Raw genomic sequence first — 13,491 nt, 5'->3', positions numbered from 1 at the left:
AGGAACCCGCTCCTGAGAGGCAGCACTCCCGGGCAGGAGACAGTCCTCAGAGTTACTGCGTCTGTCACTGAATTCTCACGGGATGGGATTATACAGTAACTGGTGCTCAGGAAGCACATGGTCCAGAGACTCAGTAGCACAGTGTAATCCCAGGTACTCGGCAGGTTGAGTCAATGCAATCAATCCGAAGTCCAAGGCCTACCTGGGCTACAGAATGAGCTCAGAACAGCCTGGGGACTGAGTGAGTCCCTGCCTCAAAATAAAAATGAAAAACAAAACAAAAACAGCTATACAGCTCCATAGTAGAGCATTTGCTTAGCATTCACAAATAAAATGCAAAGCTGAAACAAAACACACAAACTACACAATTGAGGGGTGAAGCTCAGAGGAGGCAGAGCATGGGATTAACATGCACAATCAGCCTGAATCTAACAAAAGAAAATACACACACACACACACACACACACACACACACACACACACACACACACACACTCATACATGGAAAGGAGAGAAAAGGAGGGAAGGCTGACCGGTGTGTGAGGCTTGGCAGGCAAAGGTAAAGGTACTTACCATCAGATCAGATATCTAAGTTCAATCTCTGGGACCCAAGGTGGAAGGAGAGAAACAACTCCCACAAGTTGTCCTCTGACCACATAGGTGACAGGACATGCAGGTGTGATCACAAGTAGGCACATGGAAGTTTGCATACACACATGAATAAGTGGAATTTAAAAATGAATCAAAGATTATAATGAACAAGTTTAACTGGGGCCTAAAAAACCCCCAAACATCTAATTTCTTAGTAGAGAAGGACAATGAATATCAAAAAAACAAATTTTTTTAAACCAAAATATTACAGAATTCCATTTGCTTTCCTTGGTTGTCTCAAAGGGAAGAATGAACCATAGTTGACACTGCTCCTTCCATATTCCCAAGGGCCCAGTGGCTGAGCACTTGTGGACGTGCACCCTCCTCTTGCCCTGTGACCCCCAAAGACAGGTGTGGCTCTCCCACATACCTGATTGACAGTGTCCAGAAGATAGATACTGTACTCATTCCAGCTCAACACCCAGCCCTCTTGGAAGAAGCAGGAGACAAGCCCCAGGTGTTTCTCAGGAGCGCTGCAGCTCCCCCCATCAGAGGGCTCCAGACGAGGGTAGAGCTCAAAAGGTGTGACTCCTCCAGCAAAGACATCCTTAAGGATGAACGTGGCCTGAACGGTCCCGTGGACATCAGCCTTCCACAGCCGGAGCCCAGGCCGGGCTGCGTACAGGGTTAGATCGCTTTGCTTACACAGTCCTGGTATAAAACAAGCACCAAATTTCCCAGTACTAAAATTGGAAGAAAAAAAATGAAAAGAAAAAAAAAATACAGGCATGGACTAACTGGAAGTGATTTCATTGTCAATTCCTGATGTGAACTCTAAGAATCTACTGAACAGCACGTCATTGCTTTGCTTGTCCTTTCTACTGTTGGTTGGTCACTAAGTCACACTGGCATCCTTGTGCCCAGACTCCACGGTGCTTCACAAACACACACCAGCTGTATCATCAACAGTTCCCACCACAGCTTGCTGAGTCTCACACTTCATGTGCATTCTCCCTTTAATCCTGACAGCAACCCCACGAGGGAAGCCGCTACCACTTCTGTTACATTGCAAAAGCTGACACGTCCAGGGTTGCTCCTGCTATCCCTGCTCCGCCATGTTGCTCCTTCTATCTGATGCCTACCATCGCTCCCTAGCTTCTTGAATGAAAAGCTTTACTCACATTGGGAGGAGCTCGTCTGTGTCCCCACCAAGGGTACCAGTCTCCCTTCCCATCCTCATGCTTGGTAGTATTTTCTTATAACACACACAGGAGAGCAAGTGTGGGAGCTGAAGAGACTGCCCAGTGGTTAGGAGCACTGTTGCTGTTGTAGACAACCCAGGTTGGGTTCCCAACACCCACATGGTGGCTCACAACCAGTGGTAGCTCTTGTCCAAGGGATCTGATACCTATTTCTGACCTCCATTGGTTCCAGGCACTAATCACTAATGTACTCTGTGTGTGTGTGTTTGTGTGTGTGTGTGTGTTTGTGTGTGTGTGTGTGTGTGTGTGTAAATCCAGACACAACATTCATACACATAAAATAAATAAATCTTTAAAAAATAAAGATGGTGGGGTTGGGGATTTAGCTCAGCGGTAGAGCACTTGCCTAGCAAGCGCAAGGCCCTGGGTTCGGTCCCCAGCTCCGAAAAAAAAGAAAAAAAAAAAAAAAAAAAGATGGTTTAGCTGTTCAGAGCATTTGTTGCACTTGCAGAGAGCCGGTATAACCACTGGCAACTCCATGGTGTTCACAACCATCCATAACTGCAGTTCCATGGGATCCAATGCCCTCTTCTGCCCTCCATGGGCACTAAGCACACGATACAAATATGCAAGCAAAACACACAGAAAATTAAGAAATCTAGGTAATGGTGGTGCACACCTTCAATTCCAGCACTCAGGAGGCAAGAGGCAGGAAGACCTCTGAGTTTAAGGCCAGTCTGGTGTACAAAACAAGTTCTAGGACCAACAGGACTTTACAGAGATACCCTGCCTCAAAAGTTGTATTAAATAAATAAGTAAAAAATGAATAAATCTAACAAAATATTTTTAAGAGTATGTGCAACAAATGTCACAAAGCCTAACACAATGGTTCCCAACCTTCCTGATGCTTCGGTGACCCCGACCATAACATTATAGTCACTGCTACTTCATAACTGTCATTTTACCACTGTTATGAATTACAATATAAATATCTGTGTTTTCAGATGGTCTTAGGCAACCCCCGTGAAAGGGTTGTTCAACCCTAAAAAGGTCTTGACCCGCCTATGTTGAGAACCACTGGCCTCGTGGGGTGTGCACCAAGGACCAAGTGAGAAGCTGAACTACGCATGCACTCTGTGCTTCTGATGACTCACCCTGGGCAAAATTCAGAGCACCGGGCTGTTTTGTATCAATCTCATTTTTATTGATACTTCAACACTAGTTTAGCACTTTCATTTTAATAAATGATGCATGTGTATAATTTTGCATATTCTAAATTTAGGGATAATTTAAAAATTTTTAATTATGTGTTTTTGCACGTTATTATGTGCATGTGAGAGCAAACAGTACAGGTCAGAGGAGGGCACAAGGATCCCCCGAGACTGGACTTAGGCTGTGAGCCGTCATCCCATGTGGACGAAGGGAAAGGAATGCAGATCCTCAGTATGAACAGGTACGAGCTCTTAACTGTTACAGCTCTACACATACATAAACACAAAGCGTGTGAGCGTGCGCATGAGCGCGCACACAGACACACACACGCATGCATGCACATGCACATACACGCATATGCACGCACACACAAGCACACACACACACACACACACACACACGCACACGCAAGCACACTCACATGCACACGCACGTATGCTTTTTGGCAATTTAAAGTAATTTGTCTTTTATACTTACCCAGTGTTCTGAGATTTATCTTTGACTAAACAACAGTAAAGTGCTTATTCATTTTCACTGCTGTATAGTTTTTTCACAACTTATTCAATTTTAACATTATCTCTTTTTTTGAGCTAAGATCTCATTATATAGCCCAGGTTGAACTCAAATTCAAAATTCTACTGTTTCACTCTCTTAGATTCTATAACTACTACACTTGGCTTTATATTGTTTTTAAAAAACATACATGTCACTACAAAATGTTTCCTTGGGCTACTGGAAAGTGCATGGATTTGGAGAAAGCATGCACATCTATGAATCTAATATTTAGGTCCTGTGGTCCTGGGAACTGAACCCAGCTACTGCATGCACAGCGTTTTAGTTTCTTTAATTAGAAATAACCTTTTCCAGGACTGGAGAGATGTTTCACTAGTTTTACAGAGGACCTGAGCTGGATTCCTAGCGACCACACAATGCAGCTTACAACCTAGACCGGGAGAACAATGCTCTCTATTGGCCTCCTCACATATCTGTCTCACTTTGACAGACAGACACACTTAACTAAAAATAAGTAAATGAAATAAATATTTTTCTTTTTTTTAATTTTTCTTTCCTAAACAAAGGTTCTCTGTGAAACAGCTCTAGCTAGCCTGGAACTCACAGAGATGCCCCTGCCTCTGCCTCTTGAGTAGAGATTAAAGGGGTGCACTACTAAGCTCGGCTCTGAATAAAATCTTAACAAATAATTTATTCATCTTATTACTGGATTGATACTGTTATGAATTTGTTTCAAAACAGGATTTCATGATTTCAAGGCTAGCCTGGAATCTGCTAGTCCATGATGGTTGCTCTGGAGGGTAAATACCAGGATGGCGCGCATCTTCTCATCTTGTCCCTGCCTCCCAAGAGCCGGGGTTACAGGTGTGTACCACTGAGTCCACCTAAGACATTTTGTTCCTTTCCTTTTTTCTTTCCCTTGTGGCTGGAGATTGAACTCAGGGCCTCATCCATGTTAGGCAAGCGCTCTGCCACTGGGCTGGTGTTTCAATTATTATTTTGTTTGGTACAGAACTTCACATCTTAGGTAAAACCCCTGACCTGTGCTACATCGAAGCCTTTTTCTTACACTATGTCTTGTTTGGTTGGCTGGTTTTCTGAGACAGAAATGAATGGCCTGTAACTCACTGGATAGGGCAGCCTGTTTCTGCTGGGGTTACAGACCTGTGCCACCATGCCTGGACTTCTTAGACTATTTTGAAGGATGGTGCCATGTGCCATGAGCTTTTTTTGCACACTTTTCCTAGCACACGGGCCTGAGAGTTTGTCCGGTTGTTTGCAGAGTAGGACTTCTGAGTTGCTGCACTCAAGTTCACAGCCAGTGTGCCTCCCATCCACCCACCTGGCCTGCCCCACACTGAATCCTCAGGAGCACTCACTGACATCTTTGTCAATGCTCAAATTTCCACCAGAGCAAACTGAAGAGGGTTAGCAACCCTGCCCCTTGCTGATTCTTTCTCTAAACAGTCTTTAGTGGATTTGGGCTGTAGAAAGGGCACTGGAGTGAGACTTCGTGTGCCACTCTTCAGAAGCATAAATTCCATATCCCAGGTCGAGTGAGACTGTACAAGAAAGCTCCATTAAGATCAAAACCAAGTGTGTGCCATTCTCTGTCTCCATCCCACTAGACCCTGCTGGCACCTTAGTAAACGAAATCCCTCTGGACAGAACCCAGGGAGAATATCATATGTCAGATTTGGCTTCAGAACAAAGCTCATTAGATTAATCAACTGTTCTGAGTCCACAGAGCTTTCACAGACAACTATGTAATAGGGCTGTGTCTGATTCTTGCCTTTAGTGGGTTTGCGTTGCAGAGGCCCCCTACAGAGAAAAGCCCAAAGGAATTCTAGTTAAGCAATCAGTGCCTCTCCCTCTTGCCTTTCCTGTCACATAATCTGTTGGGGATCCAACTTTAAGTTTGCTTCCCTTCTACTTCTGGGACCTCTTACTTCTCATCGCTTCTGTTTTGTTCACTGTTTGTACGAGAGCCTGTGTTTTACCTGCACTCAGTGAATTGAAGCCTATCAAACTGTGTGGTACTGGGGGGTGTACATATGTGAAAGATGAGGATGAGGTTGGCACCAGGAACCACGTCCCCAGTAGAGCAGGTGTTTGTACAGGAGCATGGGTCCTAGAGAGAGCTGGGGTGGAGGTTGTTTATGTGTTCAGAGGGTGATGTGAGGGAGCGGACAGAAGGTAGTGAGCTGGAAAGAACAGCCCATGAAGCAGCCTGAACGCCTTCGTAATGAAGCACAGGGACTGGTAATCAACAGCTAAGGCAGCACAAGACACAAGTTAGAAACAAATCACTGTCCCCTGAAAAGGGGGTCTGGTTCCTTTGTTTCTGCAGGTGGGCCCAGTCCCTGGCATAGAGTATATTTCTGTGGAGAGCAGAAGGCAGACGGGCAGGTTTCAGCTCACTAGCGCATGCCAGACTACTGATGGTATTAAGAAGGCATCCAGAGGAGAACACAGGCGCCCAAGAGGGATGTGAGAAGAACTTCCAAAGTGAAGGCTGCCAAGCAGAGAGGAGAATAAACTAGGGTTGCTGCAGCGCACAGGGCACGGGACAGACCATGAATGCATCAGAAGCTGGCTGTGTCTTGTCTGACCTCATTCTCCTCTCCCTTGACACTTGTCACCAATGGCACCACCAACTCCGGGGAGACTCTCCCATGCCTGTTAATCTCCTCATTCTCCAATCTGCCTCAAATCCTCTCAACATCCATTAACTCACTGTCACCCTGTCCCAAGCCTGTGCAAGCAACAATGCCCCTTTACTGAAAGGAGGACACAAGGTGGGCCTCTAACTCCCACAGCTTCTCAGAACAGGCTCCCAACGCCCGCTTGGGCCTCCTCAGTTAAAGTCCTCCATTGTCCTGCCTGCTCCTTCCTTCCCTCCCGTTCTTCTCCACACAACCTGGCTATGGAGGCTACGAGCTCATTTTCTTGCTGGAAGGCAGTAAAGGGCAGGACGTGTATGTTCCTGCTGCCACAGGGCTAGTTTGTGGGGAGCCCTAAGTTCTCACCCTTCTCTTCTTCCTCCGCAGATGATCAAAGGAAAGATACTCTTTTAGTCCAGAGCTCTTCCCATTTTAGCCTCTCCTAATCAGCATGTAGTCCTCACACGGGAAGACACTCTTCTCTGACGTAGGCTGAGTGGAAGCCTGCTTAATTTCTATAGCACCCCGTACTGTACTCCACAGCCACTGTCATGTCTGTCAGTAAGACCTGGGTCTGCCTTTTGGTCTCCATGATGGGAGAGGCCCACACATCTGTTAGGCTACTCAGTCTCATTTGGCTACAACTACCAGTGTGGGGCACAGCAGCAGCCAGGGGCACGAAGGTGCTAGATTCTGAGTGCTATAGAGAGAAGCCATGTCTGGAGTGGACACGCACCGCTGCCCTCTATGTCCTCAGACCAGGCCCTGGGATGCACTGGATATGCTCTCAGGCCTGTACCTCCTCAAACCAAAAGACTTCGTCTTCCCATCAGACTCCATAAAGTGTGCTTGGCAGGCACAGGCTACCAGCACCCCAGGCTGGTGTGGCTGAGGTCTCTACATCTGCCTAACAGGAAACCTAGGAGAAGTAAGGGTCACTCAATACTGAGAGCAATGTGAAAATGCCTAAGGCTTACCTTTTCCTTGGTTGGGATCCAATCTGCTTGACCGCCTTTTCCTCTGTGTAAAAGAGCAGGCTTCTCTGCAAGGTCGACACGAGCAGCACTTTCTGGCTGTAGTCCAACTGCACAATGGAGGACGGCTCTTCTAACACGAGGTGTGAGTTGCAGATCCCCTGGGGGAGAGCCAAGCCAACAGTGGTCAAAACTGCTCAGGCTGCTCACAGTGACTGAGCATACTTCTTGTACTGAACTGAAAAGTATTCTGTGGTACCAGGCATAGTGGTGCATACCCACAAGCTCAACACTAGGGGATGGAGACAAGTGGAGCAAGACCTTGATCAAGAGTTCAAGGTCATGGTTGATTATATAGTGAGTTCGAGGTCAGCCTGAGCTACGTGAGACCCTGTCTCAACAAAAGAAACAAAACAAAACAAAACAAAAAAAGGATGTTTTCATTTTCTTCAGATTCATGGTTAATGAGATTTGAAAAATGTCTTACTAACAGGAAAACTACATATTAACATTAATCTCATATATACCAAGTTTGCAAAGAAATGTCAAAAACCACATATTTCTCTAAAATATTCTAAGTAAATAGTTCAAAGAAGGATACATAAAAGTATGCCACAGCACATGAGTTAAGTATCTCATATCATATAGAGAGCGTGGCTTCTAGGAATCCTGTGGCAGTGATATGCTTTCATGGTTTCTCTACAAGGGATGGCTTGTAGGATGGCTCACAGATCTAAAGGGCCTGCCACACAAGCCCGACGACTGAGTTCCATCCCAGGCACCCATGACTGAAGTAGAGAACTGACTCCTGCACGCTCTTCCCTGATTCTGACGTGTGCACCATGGCATGTGAGTTTGCATTCTCCACACCGCTCACAAATAAAAAAGGGCATTTTTCTGTTAAAACAAAACATATTTGTGTATCAAAAATATGATTTTAATCCAGGTATGGTGGTATGATTGCTGGGAGTTCAAAGACAGCCTGAGCTATATTAAGTATCAAGGCCCAGTCTCAAACCTGTTTCTGCAGTCACTGTCACCTCAGGGCCCTTCTATTCTATCAGCAGCCTGCTCGCAGAAGAGAAGGGACCATGAGGAGTAAAAACAGTGCAGCTTATCTAAGTATAATCAAGCACTGAAGAATAATTCTGCAAAAGCTGGGCATGAGGCCACATGGCTCTAGTCCTAGTACTCAGGAGGCAGAGGCAAGCAGGCCTCTAAATTTGAAGTCAGCCTGGTTAACATATCAAGTTCCAGGCAGTCAACGCTACATACAGAGACTCTGTCTCAAAACAAAAACAAAACCAATAATACAACATCACAGACTCCGGTGTCTGAGGGGACAATAGTGAGAACCACTCATAGAGTCTATATACAGCAAAATCTACCACTTTTAGGTTTCTGACTTCAATTTTGATATATCTGTAGTTATATACATCACAATAAAGATAGTGAATTTTTCATTCTCTCCAAATACTAAAGACATTCCTCTTCAGTTAAAGTTAGTTAGAATGTAACTGTTTGGTTTTACTTAGCCTGTGACAGGATTACATTATTCTATATTTTAGAAAAATCAGTATTCTCTCAGGTTTTTACTGCAAATCTCATGAAACAGCTGCGTCTTTTATGGTAAGTTTTCAGGGCTGGAGACAGCTCAGCAGCTAAGAGCATGGGCTGCTCTTCTAGAGGATCAAGGTGTGGCTCCCAGGACCCACATTGCAGCTCACAGTTCCTATTCATTTCAAAGACTGTGACGCCCTCTTCTGGCCTCTGACAGGGCAATGCACACAATTGGTACACAGTCATAAATGCAGGCAAATCATACACATGAAATAAAAATAAATCTTTAAAAAGAAATAAATAAAACAACTTTTCAGGGTGTTTCTGAATTTTTTCCCCACATTTTATTTCCCTTCCATTTACTGAAAAGTGAGGCCTTCTCTCCTTGGCTTCTTTGCAGCCTGCTCACGGGTAGGAATGAATGACAAGGAGCAACAACCCCTTTGCAGCGCCAGGGGAGAGCAGAATCTAAGGCCCTGGATAACCTTGTCAAGAGATGCTCCCCCACAGCAGCAGACTGAGAAGACTCTCTCATACCATATGCCAGGCCAAATTCACTCTCACAGAATACTAAGATGTTGTTAAGTATCCTTTTTCAATTTTATTTTATGTGTCTATGTGTTTTGCCTGAGGTATGTCTGATACTATATATGCGCCTGGTAGGCAAGAGAGGTTAGACGAAGGTGTCAGACCCCCTGGAACCGGCGGTACAGATGGTTATAAGCTATCATGTGATGGCTGAGAATTGAATCTAGGTCCGTGGGGAAAGCAGCCTATGCTTTTAACCTCTGACCTCTGAGCTATTGATAAACCGGCCTGCCTCCATCTTAGGAGTAAAAGCCATCGTTTGTGTTGATGATTAAATTTCTTTTTAGTCAAGGACTGGGCTATGTCCTACCTGTGACCTTAACTACAAATGGTGCTGTACTGCCTGCTCCAGAAAATGGCAACCAAGCCTTTGTTTCAAAGTTGCTATGACCATCTTACAACCCTACCTTTGTTTCAAAAGCTAGTCGCCCCCCCTCCCCCCCGTGTTATGCTGCTCCTATAACTCTGATATTTGCCCGCCAAATCCCCCATTTGGAAAGCCCTACCCCTGAGCTAGAATAAACCTTATTTTGCCCATGTCCATTGCTGATCTCTTGAACCCTTCCTTTAGGAGGAGATAGCCCACGTATAGGAAAAAAGAAGCTTGCTTTAATTATTTGGCCATAATGATTTGGGTTGGTGGATTTTCTCCTCAAATCTTTGGAATCAATACCACCTCTCCATCTGCATGCCCTTTTCATGAAAATTTCTGTTTTGCTAAATAGATGTGTCATGCCCAGTCAACACCTTCTAAATGCTTCCATGAGTGCACAGGGAGCGCTGTGTACAGAGACTTGGACGTTCATCATGAGCCACGACCACAGCACCAAACTTTACAAAAGTCATTGTCCCTCCACCACACATCCACACTAAAAATATAAATTCCACTGGAGAACATCTTGATGCAGAAAAATTCCAGCCCTAAAGAATGGAGGTTTTGCACTTGATGTGATCAAAAGGGATGTGTGCACACAGACCTTCTGCAGGATGAAACACTGGGTCTCTACAAAAAGACCCAGTGCGTGGTCACTCACACCACATGCTGTTTTCGCACCATTTCACCTGAACGGGTGACTGTAGAGAGTAAAAAGAGCCTGTTCTTTCAGTATTTGTTACCTTCAAGTGAATATGAGAATCTTGAAAAATTGTGTTTGTATAATAGACAAGATTCCAAAAGCTGAAGAAGTTTTTGATCAACAGGATGGAGTTAATAACAAAGGTACTTTTCTTTCTGTTTAAAGATGCTTATTTACTTATTTTCTACCATGAGGGAGCTTTGTCTGCAGGAATGTCTGCACACCAAGTGCACGCTTGTTGCCCTAGAGGCCAGAGAAGGTATCAGATTTCACAGAACTAGAGTTAGACAGCTGCCAGCTGCCATGTCCTCTCTTCAGCCCCAGCCTTCTAATATTCTATAACACATGTGTCAGCCGGGAAGATCTGCACCTCCTGAAGCACCCATTCTACTAAGTGACCAACACATGCTACTGAACTCATTCAAAAGTTGAAGATCCATTCAAAGCAGAAGATAAACAGGTTTTCGTGTAATGAGGTAGGAAAAGCCCACCAAAAGTTTCAGATGCTACATGGCAATCAGCTTTTGAAGAAACTCCACATGATAAAGTAGCTCCCAGAAGCCACAGGTAGGCCACTTCTCTATGAGCTGTTTGCCAAGCAGTCCTCGAAGCCTTAGGAACAATATAATATAGGCTACCGCCACTGCTTCTAAAAGACTTATTTATTTTATATATATGAGTGTTTCACCTGCTTGAGTTACTATGAACCACTTGGGTACCTAGTTTCCATGGAAGTCACAGAATGGGGCTTGATCCCTGGGACTGAGTTACAGACTGTTGTCAACTGCCATGTTCTGGGAATCAAACCCAGATCGTTCAGTAGAGCAGACAGAACTTAGTCTCTAAGACTTCTAGGATGATTTGCATAAGAATGGCCTCCTCAGGCTCATATAGGTGTGGCTTTGTTGGAGGAAGTAAGTCTCTGGCCCAGGTTTCAAAAGCCCATGCCAGGCCCTGTCTGTCTCTGTCTCCCCACCCCCCCCAGTACCTCCCCCTCCCCTCCCACCCCCACTTATCAGAATATAAAGTTCTTAGCTACTGTCGCAGTGCCATGGCTGTCTGCTTCCCCCACCATGATAATGGACTAACCTCTGAAGCTGTAACAAGCCCTCAGATAAATGCTTTCTTCTGTAAGAGTTCCCTTGGTCATGGTGTCTATTCACAGTGATAGAACACTGACTAAAACACCATCCCTCCAACCCCTGCCTGTGCTTTTGGTTGCCCACTAAAACTAGATGATAAGAGCCTACAGCTGAAGACCTACATACTTAGGTTGTAGAGCAGAGAGATCGAATGGGAACCGAGCTGGATGCTTCCTCATGCATTTAGTCTTAGGTGCCAGAAGGTGGTGCTATGCAGGGTGTCGGGGGAAACAGCCATCAGGGGGTGCTATGCAGGATGTCAGAGGAAACAGCCATCAATGGGTGCTATGCAGGGTGTCAGAGGAAACACTAACTGTGGACTCTGCACTATACTACTCACTTGTCAGGGAAAGTGTCACCAGTGTACAGTACTGTGTCTGTTTCTGCTGAGGGATGAGGCCCATGCAACCAGAGGGAATCCATGCCTGTTATTATAAATCTGGTTAAAAGCCCAAAGCTGGAGAGGTCACAGGCACTAGTGGAGAAACTACTATTGTTTTGCTAAACGGACATATTGTGGCCATCAAACTGCCTTCTGAATATTTAGGTTTATGCTCTTAAATTAATGCTTCTTCCACTGTTAGTCAGAGAAGCTTCTTTTTGTAGTGGGCAGAACTTAATTGCAAAGTCTCAAAACTGGTCAAAGTGCTGAGAATACGTGACAATTGAAAGCTAAGCCCTAAACAGGACATCTGTACCATCCCCTTCAAGGCTCAGTGAACATCTCTGAAGAGAGGGCAGAAAGGATATAAGAGCCCCAAGAAGGAAGGAGTGTTGTAGAATATTATCTTCTGGAGATCTGCTCGTGAAGTCATGGTAGCTATGACTACCTACAGAAGACCAGTATAAGATTGGGCCCATAGACATTCCAAAATGAATAGGGGAGGGTTCACAAGACCCTGTCAGACCATAAGGAACTACTGACAGTCAATGGTCACTTGGGGAGAAAGAGAGACCTTCCTCAGTTGTGTAGCTACTGGTCATTGCCCATACTCTTGTATCTAACAAGCCACATTCATGCTCATGACAGCAACACTAATTAGGCTCATTAGCTTACACACATACTGGATGTGGTCACAGACAAGACTGGAAAATTGTTTGCATCCTTCCTGATAACGTTTCAGAGACTCAGAAGGGTCACCAGCTCTTTGACAAATAGCAGTCATGAGAACAGCAAGTTTGAGGAGCTGAGGTGAGCACTGCACACAGCATGTACACACTGAAATACCACGGAACATCCTGAAAACTTGCCCAACTTGTTCCTTTGTTTGTTTTGACATAGATTTTGCTGTGTAACTTTTCTATGTAGCCCAGACTGGCCTCAAACTCATAAAGATCCTCTTGCTTTAGCCTCTGAGTGCTGGAATCATGGGGCACCCCCAGGCCTGCTTCAAACATGTATAATTTTTACTGTTGATTCTGCAGGACAACTCTTCAGTCACACTGGCTTAAGGGCATGGTGCTGAAGAGCACAGGGAGGCAAGCCTGCCATTTACTACAGATGAAAGGTGGCGACGGCCACCTCTGACGATCACCTTACCTGGTCTAGATCTAGAGAGGAGTAGACGATCTTCCCTTTGTCATCTCCAGAGAACAGCTTCATTCCATTGGGGCTCCAAGCCAGAGCTGTAATGCTGGTCTTGTGAACACCAGTAACATCAAATCTGCGAAGCTATGGATGCCAAGAGGTCACAGAAAAGGAGAGCTGCTATGACTGACTGCCCTTCTGCTTTGGGGGAGCTGGTTTTCCAAACAACTGTGCACAGATTCCAGTCTGCCTACATTCAGAACTCACAGACAGGCCAACAAGACGGACAACAGCACTCTGCCAAACCTGAGGGTGTCAGTTCAATGCCTGGACCAATATGGAAGGAGAGAACACACACACATACACACACACACACACACACACACACACACTTTCTCTCTCTCTCTCTCTCTCTCTCTAAAAAAAACACTAGGAAAAACAG

The 13,491-nt window shown here is 45.2% G+C and overlaps 1 protein-coding gene across 11 annotated transcripts in view; it reads right to left on the bottom strand.

Annotated features, from left to right (window-relative positions):
• Tecpr2 (tectonin beta-propeller repeat containing 2) overlaps positions 1-13,491 on the bottom strand; it is a 102,423-nt gene that overhangs the window by 44,408 nt on the left and 44,524 nt on the right. For 9 of the 11 annotated variants that reach the window (XR_010052098.1, XM_063262025.1, XM_006240620.4 and 6 more), the window contains 3 exons: positions 13,062-13,193; positions 7,159-7,316; positions 1,022-1,334 (listed from right to left, as the gene is read on the bottom strand). Coding sequence is in view for 9 of the 11 variants with exons in the window: in XM_063262025.1 (XP_063118095.1) it covers positions 1,022-1,334; positions 7,159-7,316; positions 13,062-13,193 (603 nt within the window). In the remaining 2 variants the exon portion in view is untranslated. Of the gene's footprint in view, positions 1-1,021; positions 1,335-7,158; positions 7,317-13,061; positions 13,194-13,491 lie in introns of those variants that run through there. The other 2 variants (XM_063262024.1, XM_039113383.2) reach the window with 2 other exon arrangements.

This window comes from Rattus norvegicus, chromosome 6 (assembly GCF_036323735.1).
Source record: "Rattus norvegicus strain BN/NHsdMcwi chromosome 6, GRCr8, whole genome shotgun sequence".
In the NCBI taxonomy this organism is placed as follows: Eukaryota; Metazoa; Chordata; class Mammalia; order Rodentia; family Muridae; genus Rattus; species Rattus norvegicus.
The sequence above is the reverse complement of the archived record's forward strand: the minus strand, read 5'-3'. Positions and strand labels throughout refer to the sequence as shown.